General features: G+C 39.3%; 1 protein-coding gene across 1 annotated transcript in view; it reads right to left on the reverse strand.

Moving 5' to 3' along the window:
• Positions 1–1,743, reverse strand: part of fgf11a (fibroblast growth factor 11a) — a 63,180-nt gene extending 61,437 nt beyond the window's left edge. Inside the window, exon 1 of the mRNA XM_026935993.3 lies at positions 210–1,743. Coding sequence (XP_026791794.1) covers positions 210–402 — 193 coding nt within the window. The 5' untranslated portion in view covers positions 403–1,743. The remainder of the gene's footprint in view (positions 1–209) is intronic.
• Positions 1,744–25,826: the final 24,083 nt, after the last annotated feature.

Consider the following 25,826-nt stretch of genomic DNA (forward strand, 5'->3'; position numbering starts at 1 on the left):
CTCATAGCTACACACACTTCCTGTTAGTTTCATTGCAGTTACTGCATATATGCTACAAGATGAATAACTGAATTATAAGCTATGACTGTTAATTTCAAACACTCATACTGACTGTTTGTGTCTTTTATAACCATATAACCCTAAAACGTAAAGTGTCTGTGTCATGAGATGACAACCAGTGGAGAAATTGAAGCCTTTTTTGGACTTACCTGGTCTCTTCTCCAGTTTTCTCCCCCGACTGCCACATAGTCGCACTTTGGAGATGAGGATGAGGATCTGTTTTTGACACAGAGACTTGTTGCTCTTGGGGCAGGGTTTGCGCTTGTTGGAGATCTGCCGGTTGGCCTGCTGGTCCTTCACTTCCCTGCGCTGCCGGATCAGCGAGCTGGCGAGGGCGGCCATCTTGCTGTGCCCAGCTCACCCAAGGGGCACGGAGGGCGTCACTGAGCCGCCAAGCCGCCCAACCACCCAGGATGATGGACAGAGACGGGCAACGGGGCACAGCCAGAAAGATACAAATTAAAGAAAAGTCTCTTGAGGGTGGAGGCTGTTATTGATGCTGAAGTTGTTGGTTGGGTTGCTGGTGTCGTGTTTCAGAAGTCGCTCTGATACGCCAGTGTCGGACCTCGAGTGTGACAGTGAGTTATTATCAGAGTCATGTTGCTGTTGGAAGAACTAAGCACTGACAAAGCATGCTTCTGTCTAGTTTTGACCTGTCTGTGTCTCTTGTCCCGTCGCAGATTGACCTGTCCGGTAAGTCCCAGCTCCACACACACAGAGAAACCTCGAGCAGACACTTCAGCTTTACATCGACTCCAGATGTTATCAGTGTCTCACAGCAGAGAACATTGTGCGAGCCAGATTCAAAAACGCAAATTGCAATGTACAGAAATGTTCCAGGAAAAAACTACAAATGCGGCAATCCGCAGTGGAATTCAATTACAAAATGACACAATTTCAAAAGCAAAGAAATCATTTTTATAATACATTAAAAAAATGAAGAAATCTAAACCAGGTTCAAACAATGCCAGAAGCTCACGTCCAGATTACGGGATGACAGAAAGAGAAGCGAGGATGAAAGGAATTGGACGGAAGACTGATTCTGTCCTCTTTTAGCCCCCTCAGCGTTCGCTCCATCTCTGGCCTTTGGGAAAAGGTTTGTAAATTCCAAAGGCTCCCCCATGCAGAGGTGACATTCAGGAACGAGGGAGAGAGCGGAGAATGAATGAGAGGGAGTGAGAGGGAGAGAGGAAGGAGTGCACTGTGGTGTGCAGCTAGCACAGAGGAGCAGGCAGTCCTGTGTCCTTCACCCACGCTGAGACACGAGGAAGAGAGGAATGAATGAATGAGGGATGAGTGGGAAGAGGGAGGTGTGGAGAAGATGGATGCAGATTTCTGTCCCTTACTTTATGAATGGCTCTACGTGTCAGTCATCTCCGAGCACCGGTCCTGCTTTACAAGTCCTGAGAAAGAAACCTTGTCCCGCAGGTCCAATTATGGGAGTTCTGGTCCAGTTCTCTTCAGTCCCCAGGTCCTGATTCTGTGGCAACTCTGTCAGTATGGAACTCTGTATGTGTATGTGTATGTGTGTGTGAGAGAGAGACGGCATAAGTGTGTGACAGAGAGAGTGTATGAGTGTGTGACTCCCTGTCTCTCCCCCTCTTGCCTGTATTAGCGAGCCAACACTGGAAGCATGCTTCTCTTACTCCGTCCCTCTTTCTCAAAGCCCTCCCATTTTCTCTCCTCCCTCCTGTTTTCCCTCCCTCTGTCATTCATATCCCTCCTTTTTTTTTCCTCGATCACTCACGGTCACTCCTTCTCCCGTCTCGTTCCTGACTTCCTCTGCTTCCCTCCCCCTTGTCTATTCTCTCACTCTCTCTTTTTCTCTCTCTCTCCGGCTGCGGTGTGGTGTGGACTGGAGTGTTAAAAAATTAAGCCTGCCTGCCTGATGTTGGTTTAAAGGGACAGAGAATGAGACTGTGAGTAGTGTAGTAATGTGACTGTGTGTGCTGTCCACACTGCTAATACCGACAAAGTGCCTCATAAGCAATTAATAAAGATTCAACATGCAAAGAATGTATAGCAGCTAAAAAACTGGATGACTACCTAAATTCATATTAACAACAAAACTGTAAAATATACAAAGTCGCTAATGTATCACTGATACTGATGTATACTCTATCCTGCTTGGTCAGAGATGATGAACTTCTGAGAGCCAGGAATATTAATGGTTTTTCCCGAAGAGTAGATGGATGTATCATACAAGGGTGCAGGGTGGTGCACTTCACTTTGATAGAGTTGAAGATGTTGGAGTTTTTTACTGTGACCTTATCAGAGGAAGATGAAATAAACGTTTCTTCTTGGAAGTGTTGGGCAAGACAGTTTAAAAATGTAAGTATCTAAGCCACAAATTTTTCTACAAAATTAAAACCTAAACACTGTGTCACAATCTTGCTCTCCCTGATTTGAGCTTCTGTTTTGATTTAGCTCGTGTATTTCTTTGGGCAATTCCAGGATCCTGAGCTCCTTTAACTCAGGTGTCCATGTTTTTCCTCCAGGTCCTCTGCTTTTCTCTCGTGTCTCAAAACAGCAAAACATCAACATTCCCGTTGGTGTGAGTGAATGTCTGAACGGATGTGATGCTCTGTAATGGACTGATATCTAAGGTTTCTTCAACTGAAACTCTCACCAGGATACAGCAGTTACTGAAGATGAATGAAGGTTTAATCCTTTATTGTTCATTTAACCTTCAATTCCAAGCCATTTGCTAGTTCTAGTTTCCTGTATATTTTCCTAGTTCTGTAGTGTTTCCTGCCTTTGACCTGTGCTTGTCTGCCTTCTCTAATGTTGTCTGTTTATGTTGTAAACTCTAAATTGATCTAAACTATGGGCTTAGATATTTGGGAATTATCCATAGCATTAAACTGAAGAAAAAAGTGCCTCTAAGCAACCAAGAGGAATTACATGACTTAATGGGTTAAAAATATATATTGTTTAAACTATACTTAGAAAATTAAACATTGTTTAACTACTTAATTTAAAATAGAGCAATCACGCCATCCTTCTCCTGGGGAATGGAGATAAACTATAAATTCACTACTTGTGAAACACTGGTTCCTAGCATTGCATTTCATCCAAATTCGCTTTAAACACGCACATCTCATCACAGAGCTATTCCGACCTCTCGATAGGTCACTGTGAATTGCTGTAGAAGTGAGTGGGACGTTTGTGTGTGACTGTTTTTGGAGACTTTGAAGCATTTTCTCTGATAATCTGAAGGTTTCAGAAGGAAGTATAAGACAGCTTTGGTACTTTATTTCTTTTTGTCCTTCAGGCTATCACAAACTACAACAAACTTTGCACCTCCCTTACGATAATTGTACATTTTTCAGGTCTGAGCTGCTTGAGAGGTTGACAATTTGACATATGTCAGGCAAAACCCTTCACATTGTGAAATTTTGACATTACTGCACTATATATAGTTCTGAAAACAACAGACTTTCCTGTAAGTGAAACTACAATATGTTCCCTTTTACACATATCTCAACCAGAAGTAAAGTTCTAGCATTTTAAAGTGTAGTTACCCACACAAGAGAAAACAGAGAAAATCGCATTTAAAGATTGCATTCTGACTGTGGCGCCCGAGCATCACATGTATTTTGACAGCCAGTATATGATTAGGAAACTGAATGATTAGGCTTATGTCCATTTTACTACAGCAGGTAACAAATCCTGACATTCACTGTGTGAGAAAGTAACACTTACTAGCAAGGTTTTAGACACTTTTTGAAAGATCTGTGATAGACTGTTTTCACCACCGTGTTTGTTAAATTGGGTTCAACATAGCCTTAGGAAGATAGTCTAAATAAAAACAACAATAAAAAGACTTTAGGTATATGAAGCTTGTGGGCTTTAGCAAGCAGTCACATACACATATAAAGCTCATGGGACAAAGACGTGAACTTGAGTCACTGCATGATGCATTTATGGTATTCAGTCATTCATCCTTAGTAACTGCCTAGCCAGGGTCGCTGTGGTTTAAATTAGCCTACTTTGTTTATATATTGGGAAATAGAACCAACAAAATTAATTTTAAAATGTTGTGGATGTTTACAAACAAAAAATAATAACTGTGTGAGAAGGTTCTGCACACATCCCTAGTTGTGACCAAGTAGGAACTGGAGTGATGTAGCTGAGGTTGAGGAACTGTCAAGAGCCAGAAATTATAGACCATGCTGAAAGTGCCGGCATTTCTACTTCTGTTTTTCCACCCCAGTGTTTTTCATTTTTCCATGGGCATAGTGATACAGTTCATATTTAAATAATAATAATAAAAAAAAAACCTGGTTTAGTTCATGCTGGTTTATATCTGAATATAGATACAGATATGAATATTTTTACAGATCATGACACTGCATTACACCCCTAAAATATATAACAAAACATTCCCGTGCTGTTTTGGTAGAGTAAATTTTTGGATGTTTTCCAGAATTCAGCCACAGCAACATCCAATGGGTTTTCCCAGACCACGGCATGTATGCCATGTATGCCACACAATCACAAAGCACACATAAACACATTGCCTATGAGTTCATTAGAAATTTTGATAGAAAAAAATTGTTTTGAAAATGTAAATATTTGTGTGTAGAGCAGAGGAAGTTAATGTCTTCATATGTCCCTGTAAGTGTTGTATTATTAGGTTTGCATCCCACTGTAGAAACTTAAGCTTTAATCTCCAAACAATTCTAGTTACCTGCAAAAACACTAACCATACATTCTTTTTTCTTACTTTGTCTCTCCTGCTTTCCCTTATATATTACTTTTTTTTTTTTTTTTAAATCCAACACACACAGACACACAATCTCTCTAACAGATGAGAGAAACACTGTGATAAGCTCCACCAAGCTGCTTTGCCAATCGTGGCTCTGAAATTGGCTCTAATGCAGCTGCCACGTGAATCATGACATTAGTGTTTCTCTTGCAGTCGCCTCCTGCACCTCAGGCCAGCATGTTGACATTTAGACATGAGGCTGCCAGCACTGACAGAAGCACTAGTGCTACACACTCCTCATGGTTGGCAGGCACATTCTGCCGTCCACAGTGAGGGAGAGTTGTTGAATTTGTCCCAGAGCTGAGACTGTGCAGCCAGAGCTCTGCCTCTGGTGATCTGAATGGTGCAGATGAGTTTTTATTAAAACCTGGACATAAGCTGGGAGAATAAGACATCATAACTTGACACAGCAGAAAGACATGCATGCAGGTGATCATACACACCACTAAACTTCCATTGAGCAGTGGAAGAAGGTGGTCTGATGAATCATGTTTTCTTTTACATCATATGGACATCCGGGTGCGTGTGCGTCACTTACCTGGCGAGGAGACGGCACCAGGATGCACTATGGGAAGAAGGCAAGCCAGTTGGGGGCAGTGTAATGCTCTGGGCAATGTTCTGAAGGGTTAACATACCTAAACTGCCTAAACATGCCTAAACATACCTAAACATACCTAAACTGCCTAAACATGCCTAAACATACCTAAACTTACCTAAACATGCCTAAACATACCTAAACTTACCTAAACTTACCTAAACTTACCTAAACTGCCTCTGTAGCTAAGTGGTAGAGCTCTCAACCACCACACCAGGGACCCGAGTTCGAGCCCGGCTTGTGACAGAGTAGTTACTTTGGGAGCAGTCGTGGCCTAATGGTTAGAGGCTCGGACTTGTAACCCGAAGGTGAACCTGAAGGTTGTGGGTTCGAGTCTCAGGGCCGCCAGGGATTGTAGGTGGGGGGGAGTGAATGACCAGCGCTCTCTCCCACCCTCGATACCATGACTGTGGTGAGACCCTTGAGCAAGGCACTAAACCCCCAACTGCTCCCTGGGCGCCACAGCAAAAAAAGGCTGTGTGCACTTGGATGGGTCGCCATACTTGGCCACAAGTCACTTCACTTCACTTCATCGTTGCAGACCAAGACCTTCATGGCATTTTTTTTTAAAGATAAAGATATCTTATGGTCAGAATATCAAGTCACACAGCAACCACTGACCATTGATTTGTTGTGTAAGTTTGTAACATGGAGCTATAATAATGGAGACAGCAACACATTTTGACAAATTAGGATGTGCAAAAGTAATAAATCCAAATGGTCATAGTAAATTTCTCCAGGAACAATCCTATAGTATGTAGCAGATTGTGAGACTCTCTCTCACAATTTCAGCTCCTACCTGTTCTACCTGTGTACACAGATGTATAACCATATTTTCCTTCTTTCCTGGGTTTTATTACTATAGTAAATACAATTTAAATAAAAGGAACATAATTGTATGTGGGTCGCACAGTGACAGCGCGTAGCTCCAGGGTCCCTGGTCCTATCCTGAGCTCGCGTTGCTGTATGTATGAAGTTTCTCATGCTCATGTGCATTTCCTGCTGGTTCCCTGGTTTCTTCCCACTTCCCAAAAACATTGGCTTAATTAGGGACTAATTTGCCCCTTGATGTGGTGGTGGTGTGTGTGTGTGTGTGTGTGTGTGTGTGTGTGTGTGTGTGTGTGTGTGTGTGTGGGGTGCCCTGTGATGAATTGGTGTCCCATTCAGGGTGTATTCCCACCTCACACTCAGTATTCCTCTGATAGACTCCAGAGCCACTGCAATATTGACCAGGATATAGCGGTTATTGAAAATGAATGGATGAATGAATTAACAAAATTATCCAGTAGCCTGTATACAGTTTGGCTTGACATTTCTTATCAAACCTTTAAAAAAGCTTGGCATCCAACGTCCACAAGCCACAGAGTCCAAGTGGACTACATAAAGGTTGTGTAAAATGCTTTCATTTTTTCCCCTTAACTTATAACTTGATATATAGTATTTCTTCAAATAACAGATTTTTTTTTTGCTTATCTTTCCTTTCCTTTAGAAAGCCAGATAAAGTAAAGGAAAATGCAAAAATGAAAATAGTCTCTTAAATATTGGAGTAAACACAAGAAGATTGATGTCACTATATTTTACATTGCCAGTTAGTCACAAATAAGACAGATGCTCAGTAAGCTTCTATTGAGACTAATTCTTGGACATTATGTTGGCACATTTTTTAATGTACACTTGTCGTGGATATGCTATAGATTGCGTCAGAGGAACTTGCTGCTTGAAATAATCTGACTAAGCAGACTGTGGGGCCTTATTGTAGAGGACACTCTGTATGACACAATATTGACGTAAGTGCTTACATGAGCTGCATTTTTATTGTCAAAACCTGCAGACATTATGTGACCAGGTCGTACTGTCTATCTAAAGAGATTACAGTCAGCCTCCGACTGTGTGTGTGTGTGTGTGTGTGTGTGTGTGTGTGTGTGTGTGTGTGCTTGTGTGTCTACTTTCCTTTATTCAGTTTCCCCTCTCTCGTCTCCTTCTCCTCTTGTCAACCCTGTCACAATCCAGTGAAACCTCCCTTTGTCACCACGTTTTTCTCTCTCTTGTTCTGTCTTTAACTCAATGTGGAAGTAGACTTTTTCTGCAAATCATCCTTTGCTTATTATATAATGGTGTGAATATCCTTATTACGCACTGTAATACCCTAATGGCACGTTGCATGATGCAATTTCTTTTATGTATTTACATGAGAATGTGATGTGACCACCCACACACAAGAGACTTAGTCATTTAGTATATCATCAATCTTAAGAGATATATTATGCAGTGGCTGTCATTTATAAAGGAAATGTTTGTGTATGTGTGTGGTGTCTGTGTGTGTGTGTGTGTGTGTGTGTGAGAAGTTAAAACCACTCAAACATCTCAGAATGAATGAAGCCTGCATGCCAGCGGGGGGAGTGCAGCAATGCAGGGGAAGTGAGGGGCTGAATAATGTGAGTAACAGTGCGAGGGCTGAGGAGGAAAGGACCTGCTCCATTTTAATCAGACGGCCTTCAGAGTGTGTATCGCATAGCTCCAAACTCCTGCTGAGAAACACAATCAACAACATGGCTGAGGAGATACTTACACACTTACCAGTGAGCATACAGCTCCTGGCTGACACACACACACACACACACACACACATTCTGGCTTGTTTCAGTTGCCTTCAGAGGTGTCTGTACAGACTCCATAGGCAGCATGTGTGTGATTAATGGCTGAAGCCTTACAAAAATTAACCATCATTTTTGTATATGCCTGATTATTATGGCATGTCTGTATACATTTATACATACATACAATGGATTTGAAATGAATTGACTGAAAAAAGGATTTGCATTCAAGTATTAGAAATAATCGTAATATTTATGATTATGATAATTTGTCCAAAAGGAGGAACTATGCAAAAAATGGCTGTAATTCCTAAACGGTTAATGCAATGTTTTTGTTAAACCTGAATTAAAGCTGAAAGTACTGAAAGTACACTTCACTCACATCTTGATTGATTCATTTCAAATCCACTGTGGTGGTGTACAGAGGCAAAATTACAAAAATTGTGTCACTGTACAAATACTTATGGACTTGCTTGTACAACAGTTAATGCAAATACAATATAATTCAAGTGTGATGTCATGAGCAAGAGTATCACACACAGAATCACTATAAGATACCACAGTAAAACTGTGGCAGTAAAATATGTAATAAATACTGTATGTAAAAGACGTTACCAGTACCCTAATAAAACCATAGTATTATCATGGATCAGAGTTTGAGAGCCATAAATACCATAAATCCATATTAAACTACGGTGAATATTTTATTTATTTCATTTTATTGGAGGGCAAACAGACATCTTTTGAAATCCCTATAAAACATGCACACTGAGAGTTACTTTAAATTCCAACGTAATGACTGTGTCACAGTTTTAGACTGCAAGTGTGTCGTGCAAATACAGTTATACCACACACACACAGACACACACTGTGCAGTACATACACACTGTCTTAGTTTTGTAGTTATTGTAACTCATGACAAAATCTGAACTTGAAATAGAAGGTCTGTATCAAAAGAACATAAAGAAGTGATAGCAAAGATAGTGTGACTATTGACGTTTAAAGAAAACCATTACTTTGGCTTGGACACACTTTTGGAGGTTTGGAGAGGTGCTTACGTGTAGTGGGATATAAACATTTTTAAAATCCGCTGCTCCCTTTCAGGACATAAAGTCTCAGACTCGAGACATGCCCAGCAATGTACAGTAGTTTTCTTGGTGTGTAAAATATGAGGGTGCATCCTTACCCTTACAAAACCAAACAATTCATTCAGAAATATTAATGCACAGACATTTTCTCATCTTCCTGATCAAATATTATTCCATTGCTAATCTAATTTTGACATAAAAGGATATACAAGAAAGAGTTGTAAAAAAATGCAGCTCACTGATCACTCACGAAGAAGAAGAATTGTGATTTATACAAAGTATTTTTAATTAGTGCAGAACAAACTATGGATTTCTACACAAGGACCTTTGTATTTTTTCACTTCTGATCATTATTCTGATGAACATTATTTACTAAAAAATAATTAATTAAATGCTTGATGTCAAATACAATGCCCTTTACACAAGACAAGAGATTAAGAATAGGAGGGCATAACCTCACTTTCATAAATGCTCAGATTTATTTTATAACATGAAGCCTACTGCATCTCAGTGCAGGCATAGTGATAACACTAATCTTGTGCAGGAAGAAAGAGAGAGTTGGGGGGGCAGAGAGAGTGACAGAGAGTGAAAGAGCAGAGTGGAGTGTGAGGGAAGCTTTGGAGGAAGTAATTAGCATAATGCTTAATCTTAACAGATCTATGGGAATTAGAGTGTATCTGCCAATGCAGACAGAAAGTGCTGATCCACTGGAAGTTGAGAAAGCGAGGAATAGCAGCAGGGATGGAAAGGGCACGGGATGGATGGAGCTCAAGGGGAATGACAGACAGGAATGAGTGGAAAAAGGTAAATGGCGTCAATATAATACCACAGGATTTTAGAGTCAAAATAAGAAACTCAAAAGCTCAAATAATGCGAGCAATTAAAAAGAAGCTGGAATCTGTACACTGATGAAAACTAGAGGAAGTCACTTTAGCTCAAGTGTCTAGACTTCTGAGAGCAGAGAGAGAAATACGTTGATATAGTCCCACTCAGGGCTGTGTAAATTACAGCCTCCACACACACTCAGCAAGCCCGAATCTGTTACTAGTGCATTAGAGTGGGTGTCAGGCCGAGCTTGTTAACTGGCAACCAGTCTGAATGAATCACTTGAGAACAAGGATTGATACTGCGAACCAGCCTCCAGGGAGTGTTTAATAACCGTATAACTCAGTGAAGATGCGCCACACTATTTCCATTACTCTCTCTCACACACACACGCTTGCATTGAAGGGAAATGGGAAATATAGTAAATGTCTTAATGATGCCTCAACAAGGTAAATATAGTGTTGATGAAGTGGTGTGTGTGTCAGGACTGAGGTCTGCTGAGTTATGGTTTTGGGTCAATCAGAGAGAGAGAGAGAGAGAGAGAGAGAGAGAGCCACTTAAGAGCTGTGGAAACAGCCAAGCACTTCTTGGAAAATTTGCATTACTGCAAAAGAGATGACAAATCAAAAACGATGATAAAAGATACTGGATGTGTTGAATGCAGGAATCACTGTAATAGCACCACATTGGTTTGTTCAGACACCAATGAACACGATGTCACTATCACTAACTAAATGAAAAGGTAATTAGAGTTCACACAGCAGAGCAAACCTCATTTGCAAGATGTGTCTTATGGGAAAAAATCCTCCTTTTAACAGTTTAAATCTTTAACACAGTATGGACATTTTTTAGGTTTTTTTGAAGTCTTTTAGTCATTATTGCTTTACATCACCTACATTGTGTCAGTCTTCACTGAGTCCCTTACAAGAAAAATGAAGTAAATCAAAAAAGAGCGTAATCCTGCAGGCTAAACTGTCCATTATAATGACAACTGCAGTCGTATAAAATCTCACTTTATATCCACATACAGTATGCCACAATATGATTACACGTTTTCCATAAATGTGTTCTTTATACATTAATATGTGCGTGACGTAAACATCCGGATTTACAGGAAAGGAAGGCTGCCAAAAACTCATGCCTGCTGTGTTAATTTATAGATACCTTGATGCAAAAGATGCAGAGAAGACATTTTATTATATACGTCATTCTGAAAAATTAACAATGTAAATAGGGCTAAACTGATACTGTTAGAAACTGTGCGGATCAGTTTCCCCTGCAAGCTGTTATAAAAATGATTTTTAAAGGACTGCACTTTTAAAATGTGGTGGAAACACATCTCCAGCATAAGAGTTATGGCTATGGGACTTTAGTCATATTTGCTTACATACAGTAACCTATGCTGAGTGTTGCATGGTAGGCTAAAGTTAGCTAGTTAGCTATCTACTAACTAGGAGATTTTGCTATGGATATATATCTGTGAATAAATGTCACAAACATCTGGTATCAAACACGAAAATAAATAAATAAATCATATCAACCCTGTTTTGACCTTGTTAAATTGGGTCACATATCCAGAAATCTGATTTGAATCAAATTAGACACCATATGAAAATTTATTCAATTTATTTATTTTTTTTTCAGCTTTCCAGAATTGAGCTAGCTGTCTGAACAAACACAGCACAACTGAGTGGGCAAATTTTGGCTTTGAGTATATATGTGGGTGTGTGTATGTAAAGGGTGCCAGACTCTCTCAGGAACTTATATTCTCCTACCTTCTCCTGTTGTATTCTATTACAGAACATAAGGTACACCAAATAAAGCAAAACACCCTGGAAGATTCAAACACTGCAGGCTGCGGTATCAGCATGCAGACAGGGGACATGAAATAGTCTTATTGCTTTAAACAATCCGGTCCTTTACGTGGGTGGTATACTGAGATGGCAGTGGAGTAAGAGACAATTCAGTGAAGGAGAGCAGACCTAGGGTTGCATGAAGCATAGCCAGGGGGTCTACGATTTATTTATTTATTTATTTTTAATATTGTTATAGTGGTAGAAATCACAATTCACCATAATCAAATCTCTTCAATAACTCAAAAACAAGTAGGCTAATAAATAACATCAGCTTGATTCTAATGACAAAAAATGTATTCTGTTGGTGGAAAGTTCAGGAAAAAGCTCTATGGCTCAAATAAATAGCTGATATATTAGTGTACATATTTAAATAATGTGAGTAATGTTTGAATAGTTGGATTAATTTGTTCTGAGAGGGTCAGTTGATTTTTTTTTTTTACACTTAAAGGGGTCCCTGGCTGCAAAACTTACATAGTGTTTTCATCAAAACCCATGACATTATAGGAAAGCCTTTACCAGCAATGTGGGATTTGGTGAAATTTGAGATCCTTTCACCAGGTTCTCACATTTTGCTGGTGATTCGCTCATAAATGGCACATTCTATAGAGTAGAAAGAAGAATTTAATGTTTAGCATGAATGGATCATAGCTCTGTTACTTTTAACGCACTCTGCTGCTATAATTCAGACATCTTAAAACATATCACTGAATCTTTTCTGGTAATGTATCAGCTTGAGGATCATCCACACATGAGACTCCTGGTTAAAGCAGGCACAGTGGAAGAAGGTTGGATTCAATTACAAAACAGGGAAATTCACAATCTGTGGTCAGAACTCAGGCAAAGGGTCAATGCCGAAAAGCATGCCAAAATAAAAAGCAAGAGGATTATACTAGATTACAAAATGGGAAGTTAAAACTAAACAAACTAGCATGATATAAGACAGCTCAGAAATATAATCTAGGAGATGGCAAGATTTCAATTCAACTCAGTTCAATTTTATTTGTATTGCTTTTGACAACAGACATAGTTACATAGCAGCATTGCAGAAATTGATATAGATCCCCAATGAGCAAGCCAGAGGTGAGGAAAGGAAAAAATCTGAGATGACATTAGGACGAAACCTTGAGAGGAACTAGACTCAGATGGGAATTCATCCTCTTCTGGGTAACAACAGACAGACGAATTATAAATCAACATTTTTCAATTGTATACTATAAAATTAAACGGTTACGTGTGTTGAAAGGATGTTCAGTATGAGCTGAGATGTTCACAGCAGCAGTTTTTAGGTACAGTAGCAGTTTTTTAAGTCTACAGTGTCCAGGTGAGATATCCACTGAAGAAAAGATGAGCCTTGGGTGTAATTTGTTTTTGGGAAGTGCAATTTTTAGGGTATCCATCTGGTAATGAGTTATTACAGAACCAGGGTATATAAGCTGTAGGTAAATAAGGAAGTAATGAGCTACAGGTGAGAGTTCAGCAGTCCTGGAGATGCATTAGTATTCTGGAGATGGAGACCTCTGGTAGTGTGGTATGGAGCTGTAAAATCAGAAGTGGAAATCCAGATCTACCCTTGAGCAGTAAAAGTGCTCCTAAGGCAGCAAGGATGTGGCAAAAAAAATGGCAGTACTGGCTGAAGTCAGGTGGAAAATGGCATGTTGAGTGCCACAATAAAACCAGTATATTACTGCAGAACTGATATTCTGGTTTTACCGAGAGGGACATCAGCAGTGTTACAGGTCAGCGATCAGAACGCAGCTCAATTCAGCTCTGGTCTATGGCAGAGGAGACGAGGGTCATTTTTTTAACGGCCTTATAGCAGATTACAGACGCTCTACACGGATCACAGAACGCCCTCCAATCCCTGCTTCCAGCTGTGTGTGTGTGTGTGTGTGTGTGTGTGTGTGCGTGTGTGTGCATGTGTGTGCATGTAAACTCCAGCTGTTGCAATTAAAGTGTCTCAATGTTAGGATAATGCAGATCCCATCTGTTGTGCTGTCACTCAGTAGAATAACATGACCTGAGAATGCCTGTTTTAAACAACGTTCAGTTGGGTTTTCAGCCACACTGAGGAAAACTAGGAAAAAAATGAGGAGAGCATTCCAGCTAGCTAAGGAAAGGAGAAGGAATAACCCAGAGGAGAGGACTGTTATGAAAAAAAATGAAAGAGAAGATGAGACTGACAAGAAACAAAAGATTCAAAGGACAAGGATTTAACTGGCAGGAGAGGAAAAGATAACACACTCAAACAGATACAACTGAACAAATACTCACATTCAGACACAGAGGGCAGACAGCTGAGGGTCCTTTTATTTTATTGTTATTTTTTAATAACCACAGATGTCTCCATGAGTTGTGTTCACATGATGTCCAAAGAAGATGTGGATGAGGTGCTGCTTTTCAGCCACAAACTAAAAGACTTCTAGCCCACACAATGCTTTATTATGACAACATGAATGAATGTAAATCATTTAAAAGCAAGGAAAGGTACTCTGAGTTTTCCCTCTATGATCTGTTCATTGTAAAGAATATAAATCATAAACATATTTAAATTTAATTGCTAGCCTGGTTGATGACAGTCAGGTAAGGTTGTTGACAATCTATAGATAGTTGCTTGACTGTTTGTAGAGTGTCTACATTGGTTACCAATTCTCCTAAACTATGTCTGTTGATGCCCTTGACTTTAGTGAGTATGATATGTTAATGTGAGTGGAGTGTAACACCAGCCCAGGACATTACCCCTCCCACTAGAAGAGGTCATGATCTCCAGAATTGTAGAAAAACCTTTGCTAACCACTTCTGTTTCACTTCCTGGCTTTACCATATATAATGTATAATGGTATACAGTTTCTGCATAACTTTGCAAAGTCTTGCCACTCCTAACACATAAGTTCTCAACCTTGTTTACAACTGGTTATTTGTGTTCCTAGCTGTGTTCAACCCTCTGTCTGTTCTCTTGAATAATCTCTGGATTTTCCTCTGTCTTTTCAGCTGTGCATTTTGACCATTGCCGGTGTTACCATGCTGAGTTCTGAATTGCGCTATCAATCCTGTAAAGTACCTCTTCGCATGGATCTTAACTCTCTTCCTGAGTCTGGTCTATTACAAAAGACTTCATCTTCTACTGTAAATCCAGAGGAAGTCTGGGAATTTCCAATTATCAGTCGCTTCACGAGGTCATCTTCTAGGGGCCCATCAACTAAAGTAGATCTCTCACACCATAGATGAGCTGATGTGAATCTGTGACAGCAGTGCAATTGCTGAAACAAGGAAAACTACCTGCCTCTGATTATGTACTCAGTTTCCCTCACTGCATATCATGGCTGGAATGAGCCTGCCCTGAAAACTGCATTCCATTATGGAGTAAATGTTGATCTCCAGACTGAGCTAGCTTGTAAGGATGATCATACACCTTTGAGCCTGGCATAGTTTGCCATTGATCGCCCTGGAGCCAGAATGTGAAGCAAATGGAGATAGGTCATGCTAAATTGTTGGCAGAAGAAAAAAGTACAGAGGAAGGCTGGATTCTGTCTGTACTGTGGGGAAAAGGTCACTTTCCTGCTGAATGTAAATCACAAGAGCTTCTTCTACCTGAGAAGCCCACTGATGATGTACGACCGCTTAGAACAAAAGCAGCTGTGCTACACAGCATCTTCAGCTCCTATGTAGTAAGTTAAATACAATAACTGGTTGACATTAACCTCATATTACACATTGTTTCATAGAAGAAGCTTAATATCTTTGCAATGTAATCAAAGTTTGAAATACTATCATAGCAATTTCATAGTTTGAGGAAACCTATTAAGCTTATACTGTATCATTTTGGACTGTTCAGATTAACGGTAAGGTAATGTCATAAGCCAGTGATTTACTGTAGCAGATGAATATTTAAATTTTCTAATTTCCCATTGGGATCAAAAAAGTGTTAACTTATCTTAAAAGATAAAGAAGATTAATTTGAATCTTTCAGTTTCCTAGCTGTATGCTACGTCTCTGCAACGGTCAATACACCCTTCACCATAACGGTTCAATTTGAATAAACTTCACAAGCCAAATTCAGGAAAGAAAATGAAAAAGGACTGCAGAAAAAACATTTTCTGTCCTTCTTTGAACCCGTCTGCTCGTCCTATCTCTTATATTCCATTTTCGAAAACCCTAGCCATTAGCTGTTCTGTAGGAAATGCTTAAAATTTTGATTTATTCCTTTATTTTTAATTAAAGTGAATCTGAAAGCATTATATAAAAGCTTAATTTTGGCACAAGCTTAGTGAGAATAGGCTTTTCAGGCAGTGATTAAAAAGAGAAGCAGAGTGTACATGCAGATGAGCGTTTGTCGACGGATGAATGTCAAAAATAAACAGGCTGCCTGCTGAGAGGAAGAGTGGGTGGACAGAGCTGGGTGTATGGATAACCGGCCACAAGCAGAGAGAACATGATGACCTCTATACATCTGTTATTAAACATCAGCTAGCCAAAAAAAAAGATCTAATTTATTTAGCTTTGGGATCATGCCAGGAAGATGAAACGATCCTCAGAAGTAATTTGGCGCCAGCTATATAATGTTGGTCCAGGCTATGTCAATTCATCACTGCTTTAAACTGGAGTATTGGAGAGTACATGGACAGGAATGATGAACATGAGACTGGGATAAATACATGAGTCCTTTGGATGGGAAGTGTTCTGACGTCACTGAATACGCAGGAAGAAGAAGAAGAAGACGTAATTTCGATTAAAGCTATTGAGAAAGTGATGGGAACAGAAGACAAAAATAAAGAGAAGAGAAAACACGAGCAGGAAGGATCACGTCCGAGAAAGAAGAGCAGAGTGATTGAGAGCAGGAAGAATCAATGGAGGCTTAAGTCAAAACCTCTGACATGAGCATTTAAGTTGAGAAGCTGGGGGTTTCTGGGACAGGGCTGCCCAACCAATCAGATGGCAGAACATTGACAATAGCACTGCTGTACTATCGCTGTGAAACAGATTGAGATTAGCTGCCTGTGATCCAAAAGAGCGAGGGAGAGATAAAAAAAGAGAAACAGGCCAGGGGTTTTTAGAATAGTGCAATATTTCACTGGTTCACACTCCAATGAAGATGGAGAGGCTGACTCTGAACAAAGCTGTTCATGGATACAGCCAGCTCTCAGCATCTCTTCTTCCAGCTGAATCAGGCAATTTGAGTGCAAACAAACAGAAACCCGGCTTGCTCTCAGTGACCATTCATCAAAGGAATGTTCTAAAGTACAAATAAAATGTGGTCATCTCATCACTAAGTTCAGGTTGGCAGAAGACACTGGGTCCAGTTTAACATGTGGTACAGTAGAATGTAGTGTGGTCTCATATCCGTAGCTAAGGGATAAGGTTCAGCCAATTTACAGTTAACTGAGTTGACACATTTATCTTTAATGCTCTGAAAGGATGTAGGCCTAGCAGCAGTAGATCAGAAAATATGCCAGACAGACATGACAAATATTTAAAGCCAACAGACAGTGTTTAACAAGTGCAAGAAGAATAAATGTCAGCTTGTTCTGTCTTCAGTGTTTAGGGAGTGTAGACTGAAGCAAGAGGGAAAAAATGTATCCTAAAAAAGGCAGCTGGTTATCAGTCTAGCAGCATCCTTCTGATCCTTCTGAAGCTTGCAACACCTTCCCGATCCAGCCATGAGAATGATTTCAATACGTTCTTCTTTTGTCAAAGGCATTTTTAAAGGCTATCTGGAAATATATATATATATATAAACTAAGTATGAAAAGTTTTGGAAGATATTTTGCTAAAAAGTGTTGATTTCCCCTATGTATGGAGACTTTTGGGACACCCTGTAGATATGTTGTGCTCCCAGGAAAATGCCAATTTGTGTAGATTGTCTGGTTCCTTCTGTCTTCAAACTACTGTGTCTATGTGAGAAAAAAAAACCAGATAGTTTTTCTGGTGTGTTGTTTGTTCAGTGGTTTCACATGCAAGTCAGTATTCATCCAGTCTTTGTCGGTTAAAACTCTGGTTAAAACAAAAAGGACCCTTAAAGGTCTCCACCCTGAAACACAATAAATATGTTTATATTGAAATATTTCTGATGTGTTTCATGATACTGATGCTATGTGGTTTGCTGTTGCTGTATTTTCATTATTCCAGGTAGAAGTTCACGACTTTATGTCACACAAACGTTGCAGTGTGATACTGCTTACGCAGTTAAAATGGCATTCAATAGGAAAATATTTTTAACAATCTCAAACATAAGCAACATTCAGGTTTCACTGTTAGCTCCAAAAACAAAAGAGCAAGCGCTTCTTTTCTCACCATTTTCCAGCATTGTTCATTGTCATATAAATGAGAAATCCAATGTAAAAGTAGTGGAGACAGCAAACATTGGACTGACGCTCCTGGAATGAAGTGCAGCTATAATTAAAATTCTTTTTAAAAAAGAGTTTTGAAAGCTGATCTGCAGAGTGTACAGATGAGGTGAAAAAGTCTGTCTTAACTACTAAAGCGTTAAAGCGCTGCTGTCTTCAGGTAGAGATAAAGTGAGGGCTAAATCCCACCGGCAGCTGGTAGTCGATCTAGGTAGCATTGTGGGTAATGCATAAAATAGTCCAACATGTCAGCAAAAGAAGTTTAAAATAAAAAGTCAACTCAGAATTTCATTACAAAAGAAATATTGGATGGTATTGAAGATCACATGTTAATAATAAAGATTAATATGCTAGCTGTTCAGGAATGATTTTCCCTTTAATGTAGGTCTAAAATGGTTAAGCTCGCTTCTATGTTCATGGCTCTATGTCTAAGCGTGAAAACCTTTTTCTCTGCTTGTGCATAATCTATAGCCTAGAGAGCAGACTGTATAACATATTAGACAGATTTAGGAGGTCTTTTTTAATCTCCGTTGACTGGTTCTTTATGTTGGTCCTGTGCCCTGGGGTTCTGTAATAAAATGCATATAATAGTCATGTCTGCTTGTGAGTCATGGTTTCTTCTACGCAGTATTTTTTAAGTTGCCTCTCCACTGCAGTAAATCAAACACAAGCATACAAAGGGGCTGATGTATCAAACAGCATGGAACTAAGATCAATTTCTCACTCTTGTATCCTAACGAATGTGATGTCATTAAAAGCACTAAAAGTCTTGTTGTGACCTTTAAATCTTTTCTAATCTGCTCCACTCAGTGCTGTGCTAATTTTAATGGAAATGAGCAGAGGAAGTTCATTTCCTTAAGATATGTCCTTTATTGTTGGATGTTGATATTCAGAAGAAAATTCCCTACAGTAAGAAGAGAAGGGAGAAGGAAATTGTTTTGGGATGCAGCTGCGCTCTCTGTACCAATCATTTGTTTGAATAAATCAAGATGGAGGACAGCGACGTCAGTTTTCGTGTTATTCTGGCTGGATTTCTGAGTGGAGGTCAGGGAGAAGACAGTCAGTCAAAACGCCAGTCTTTCTGTGTAAATAAAGTGTGCAGACTGTATTTATGACTGCTCCATGGCCTTTTCAGGCTGATATGCCATATTGAAGTGGTTATTTCAGTGGAGGTCAGAGAAGTCATCAAAGTGAGGAGAAGCTTTCAGCTGCTGCCATAACAAGGTCTCAGGCATGTGCTACCTGACCACTCATCACAGCACATTCAACTGGACAAGCGAGAGACATGAAGGAAAAGAGTGACAACGGGAGGAAGAGAGGTCAGGCCTTCATCTTAAAACATCTGTCCCCCATGTCTCTGGTGTGTGTATTTGTGTTTGACCCATCTTGCATAAGCTGAAAAATGTCAAGAGTGCTTATGCTCATTCTGTCCAGTTGGTGCCATCGCTGTCATATGCTCTTGGTTTATTTACTTATTTGTCCATTGAATTTTGAATAATGACATGTGAAGCATCAAAACAGTCGTAGGCTGAGGTTTCCCAAAAATACACAATGATCGATTTCATAACTGAGTCTATTATTCCCCTAATCATCACCACCAATGGGTATATTTTTAATGTTCATTTCAAATCACACGGTTTGAGTTTTTAACAGTTTCAGCAAAATGTAATCTATTGCCTAGTTCACACTAACAGGGCTCATTTTGAAAACACAGTTATTTAGGTTTTGGCCACACAAGCATTTGAATTCTATTCCCAGATATTTCCAATCCACAGTGAAAATGTGAAATTTAATTCCATACTGGGTATCTGACCCATGACCTTTATCTCATTCCTGCCAATTTTGTTTGGTTTGACAACATGAACATAAAACTTGCTCTCCTGAAAATCCCACCATTGCTTGTCTGCTATACAAAGCAGCCGCACATGTCATACCAGCATGGGCTCCTTTCTGCACCCTTTCAGAAGAGGTACCCCTCTACTGAATACTGAACCTGCTCAACTGCTCTCTACATAAGGACAGTGAACCCTCATACTCAGTGCAAAATCTTGCCTCTTTCATTGTGTGTGTAAAGTCTGAGCATTGGTTTTAGTCAGTGTCTATTGTGTATCTTGACCTTTCCCATGCTAGCTCAATTACATGCTTGGATTTGCTCTTTTTCTGTGTTTTTCCTTGATTTCCTTTTGACCTGTTTGCCTGAACTTTGACTGTAAATTTGGACTGTCAATTTGTTTGTTTTCTTTTTATAGTAAACCTCAAGCACTAGTGAGTCTCTAACTTCGCCCAAGTCTCATGTGTTAGCGTAATTAAAATAGCTAAGACAGAAAATGCCATCGCTATGAGTTCCACCATCTTGGAATTGTGGACATCATATGTGAGCTTTACCAAAAAAATGTTTTCCCTCATACACACTATAATGCAAAAGCTGGATTCATCCAGCTTCATTTATCCAGATTAAAAAAGAAAATAGTAAAAAAAAAAGCTGTTCTATTGCAGATGGAAAGGTAAAATGTATAAGAACATTTTGTGTCCTGCATCATTCTGCTTCAAAATATTAGGTTGATGCCTATCCCACTTCTAGTGTTGTACACTTGAGTAAAATTAAATGCCACCTTACTGAGAAATGTCTCAGTTAAAAGTTAAAATAACCCAGAGGAAATGTCTTAAGTACAAGGTTTAAAGTATCTGAGATAAGTTACCTTGTCAACGGTCTTTAATGTTAAAACAACTGTCTTTAATGTTAACATTATTGACTTACAGTCATCCCCTAGGAGTCTTCTCTGATTAGATAGAAAGTAGTGATCTGTCATTTGCTGGTGATTCAAATCTTTGGATTGGCTCTTTTAGATGAATGTTTAAAGCCAAATCACAGATTTAAAAAAATCATCTTACAAAACAAAAGCCCCCCCTACCACCTAACATAAAACTACCACCAAACATAATTCAGTACAGAAAACATTATTTCTAATTAATGACTATACACCACTGTTCACCACTATCCATTTTGTAGGTTTATTATGCTTAAACATTTAAACATATGAAAGATGAAGTTCCTTTCATAATGGCTACAATGCTTTCATCTGTCATGTTGGTTTTGCAAAGATTTATTCAGATTTATAAAGTTTTTTATATTGTAATTATTGCTTTGTTGAAGTGGTTATTAAATAGATTATCCACCTCATTTAATCCGAGAGAAATTTTACTCAGCTCGACCTCAGTCAATTTGCCCCAATCTGATTTAGGTGTTTACATGACATTTCTTTATTTCAGTTGTCAGATTATTAATGCATCATTAGACTAAATGTAGCTAGTGTAAGAAATAAACTGTTTTATTGCTGTAATAGTACTGGCAGTAATATTGAGATTGAAGCATAGTTAAACAGAACGCTGCATTTACTTCATCTCTCAGAATGTGTGACCTTCATGGAAATGTATTAGCAGAGCCGGTGTGTGACATGCACCCCTGCAGAGTTTTCCCCTCTGGCTACACTGGCGTTGAATTAAGCGGATACAGTCTGGCAGTGGATGCTGTGTGTGTGCATGTGTTGGTATGTGTGTGAGTGTGTGTGTGCGCGTGTGTAAGCGACAAGTTGGCATATGGCTTTGCTTAAAACAAGATGGGGATGACACAGCAAGCACGCTGACACCCACCCCCACAACACACACGCGGCTTACATAATACACATCAACTGCCGTCTGATGAAAGCCACATCAAGAGCTTTCAGCGTGGGAGTGATGTGTGTGCGTAGGTGTGTGTGTGTGTGTATTACTCCATTTTGTGCCAGTGCTGCACCTAACAGGATTAAACAAGCCTGTGATCCAGAATCTAAAGCCCAGACACAGAGAGCAGAGGGATAACTGAGTGTGAGAGTACACTCAAATGCAGTGCTCTGAGATGAACACTAAATGTCTAATGAGAAATTGCAGGAAGAACTAGGGAGTTATGGGGTGCCGGCTGGAGCAGGAGGGTGTAAGAAGAGTTGCTAAAGGACAGGAGGAGTTGCAGAATGAATTAGTTCCCAATGTGTTGGGGCCCCTCACGCTCACAAAACTTTAATTGGAATTTTTATGTCCCATTTGTCTTTATCAGAGCTGCGAGAGAGGAGCATCCCAGCTGAGAAAGAGGCACCTCTGGGGAGACTAGCACAGAGTGTCCCTGATTTACACATATACCAGTTCTGTTTCAGAAACACACGCATGCCTGTGCATGATTATACATATGTACCTAGTGCACTTTCTATACTACTCAGAGACAGGAAGAAATGTAAATGGAGGCGCTTTATAGGTGCTTGTATGCACACACACACACCCACACACACAAAACCACCTTTTCTGATGCATTTGCTCCTCTGGCCACAGCTCATAATATGAATATTCATAACACTTTGATTGCAAGGATGTAGAAGCATCTGGTAACAAATGTGTGTTTTTATAGCTTTTTAATGTTTCCCAGATAACACACCATCGTAGACCTTTGTTAAGCTCATCTCTGTAATTCTGCGATTAGGTTAAATGAATATTCCAGTGTATTTCATCTTAATATCTATCTACAGGATCAGTAGCATATGTGTAATAACCATAGACAAGAAATTTGGTGCTGTAATGTGGGAAGAAAAGAAAACTTATGTATTCAAAACTTACTTATAAAGGAAGTCTAAGCCCAGTTGCTATAAACCTTGGCGAGTTTAAAATATGTATATTAAACACAAACTTAAAATTACAATTGGTAAATGTTGTAGGACCAACAGGAGAGAAAGTCTTACCGAAATGGTTCTTATGTGGTTTTACTCAATCAGTAATACAGTAAAAGGATACAGTAAAAAAAAAAAAAAAAGCTGTTCTGGTTATTTGAGCTTTCCATAAGGGAAAGTGTAAACAAGTGTAACATTGCTATGTTGACCCTGTTTGCAGTGCACAGATTCTTCCCTATGAAAAAAAATACTGTCAAGTTATACAGATATACAAATACCATTGACTTAAAAAAAATTCAACCATTTCTACCAATAAGTGTTCAACGTTTATTGACTGCCACAAATAGTGTCCCTAGACTTTCATTATAAGTGTCTGAAATAGTTTCAGTTCTTTTCTCAGTACAGAGAAAAATTTAAATTGTTGTCCATGATAATCATAAATACACTACAGATGGAAAAATGATGGAATCTATGTGTGTTTGGTTTTATCTGGGGTGATTTAAAGCTCTAGTTGTTGTTAAGTTATACAGATGGGTGACAAATAAAAAAAAAGCCAGTGGCTCTGTCATGCCAAGGTGGACATTATGCTGGTGTGGTTTGTGTCCTCTTGTCCTTTTGGCAGGAAGGCTCACTGCAAATCAATACAAAGTTCTTCTGATCACCTTGATTCTATAATGAAACATTTCTATCCTGATTGGTGTGGTCTCTTCTAGAATGACTAAGCCCCTGTAAACAGGGATCAAGAGTTTACTGAATGGTCAAATGAGGAAGAAAATGATGTAAATCACATGCTATGGCCTTCACAGTCACCGGATCTCAACTCAGTTGAACACCTGTGGGAGATATTGAAGCAACGTGTTAGAGAGCGCTCTCCATCACTGTCAACAAAACACACTGAGAGAACATCTTTTGGTAGACCAGTGGTCATCCCTCCACTACAATTTTGTAGAGACTTGTAGAAAACACACAGATATATGGCATTGCATCCAATAAATAGTTGGAAAGAAGGAACCAGTGAACTGAATGACAATTTAGAGTTGGAAGCATTTTTGCAGACACAAACACACAAGAGCATCAATTAACCCAGAAATTTGTCTGGCTCAGCAACTGCATTATTGCTGATCACTATGTGCTCATTAAAAAAAAAAACTTAATTAAAAATCAGAAACTGGAATCAGCAGATTATTTTGATATGTGATGTTTCAAGTGGGCAAGGACCTAGTGTGATCACAAAATACACATACAGTAACTCAGTAGGTATTTGAACATCAGAAAGGTTTTGCATGAAAGTGCAAAGTGAAGGTGAAAATGTGTCTGACGTGGTGTCCATGTTGGTGATTGGAGGAATCCTCGTGCATCAAGAATAGGATGGGACGGTTGTTGGCTTAGTGCCAAGCTGAAGGGAACACTTGCACAGGGCAATCTGGAGTGGAGGAGAGAAAAATATGTTAGTGTGAGGTACTGTTGCTTTACAGTGCTTTATAGAATCTGTCTCTTCTCCTTTGGCAAGCAGCCCTTTCGTTTCCCCCTGGATGAGCTGCCAGCCAGAGAGGTTTGAGGAACTGAATGCTGTCCAGTCGACGTTGCTTGGAGGCAGCTCCAGCATAGGTGTTCATGTTTGTTTTTATTTTGAAGACTGGTGTTCCTCAAGGGTCTGATCCTGGTGTTCCAAAGTTGGTGGTCCCTTTTTAGAGACCCAGATTCGTAATGGAAAGTTGGATTGGTGGGTAGAAGGACCAGAGAAGATGCTCTCTGTCTGAGGGTACTGAAGATTACAGACACCATCATCATTATCCCACCAATGTTAATGATTAAACAGACTAATGAGAGCTGCGATCATCAAGTTCTTCAGAAGCAGTTTATGACATACTGTATACTATTTCTTACTTAAACATAGAACATAGTCTCTTATATCAAGTCAAGGACTTGCAAAATCCTGATAAAGCTGATTATTTGACATTTCTTTTCCGTCCATCATATAATTTAGACAAGATGGGTAAAATGACAGCCAGTAATTCATGTTACCCCAGCCCAGATGTAAGACTTGCTAAAAAATCAAACCAATCTAATATTTTTGCTATATTTTGAGTCCCAGACTAATCAGTGAACAGACTCATGTTAAGTATTTTTTAAGTAACCTAAAACAGTTTCCCAGCCACTAGGCTGCTTTGGTTAAGCTTAAGCTTTACTCCAAACCTTCCACTGTAAAGCTCATAAAAACTGATCCTGTGTACTAATCTGAATCTACAGGACTCTGCGACTAAATTAAACGAGACATCCCAAAGGAAATACAAATTTTTAACTCATTACTTTACAAGGGATAAACCAGAGAAAATGCAAAGCTTCCCTCCATTTCTCCTCTATTTTGTTGGCTGTATCACTAGTTACACGTTTCCTATATTTCAACTAATAAGTTGGATCTCAGTAGTGATAAGAATAAATACAGCCATAAGGTTACTTCTCCAAAGTTGACTTTGTCCTAAAGTGTTTTTTTTCTCTAACACCACAGCAATTTGCCAACATTTTTTAAAATTAATTAAATATCAACACATCCTACTTTCTATCCATTTATAGTTACATGTAATTTTGTGGAATGTCTAGGAAACAAGCGAGTTCCCGTAAACACTTTCGTTATAACAGTATAAACAGTCATCCCCTCACCAGTCTCTCTCTTTTTTCTCTCTCTTGAAGATGAAAAAAACATTGCTTGTTACAGAGAAACCGAATTCAAGTATTCAACAGCACTGTGGTATAATCATGTATAGTTTACAACAGGGGTTTCTAGGTAAATGACCCCAAAGGGACATTATGAATTTCCTACAACCCCAAGCCTTAGCATTTACACTTGTAAATCCACATTCAGTAAATGTTTCAGATTTTTTAGCAGAGGTAGATGGATGGAGATATTTGTCCATTTTAATTGCTGAAATCCTACACTAGTGCTGTGTTTAAGCAAATTTTTTCTAGAAAAAAGCTAAATTACCTGCCAATAGAACAAGACTATT

The sequence above is a fragment of the Pangasianodon hypophthalmus genome, chromosome 4 (assembly GCF_027358585.1).
Source record: "Pangasianodon hypophthalmus isolate fPanHyp1 chromosome 4, fPanHyp1.pri, whole genome shotgun sequence".
NCBI classification, from domain to species: Eukaryota; Metazoa; Chordata; class Actinopteri; order Siluriformes; family Pangasiidae; genus Pangasianodon; species Pangasianodon hypophthalmus.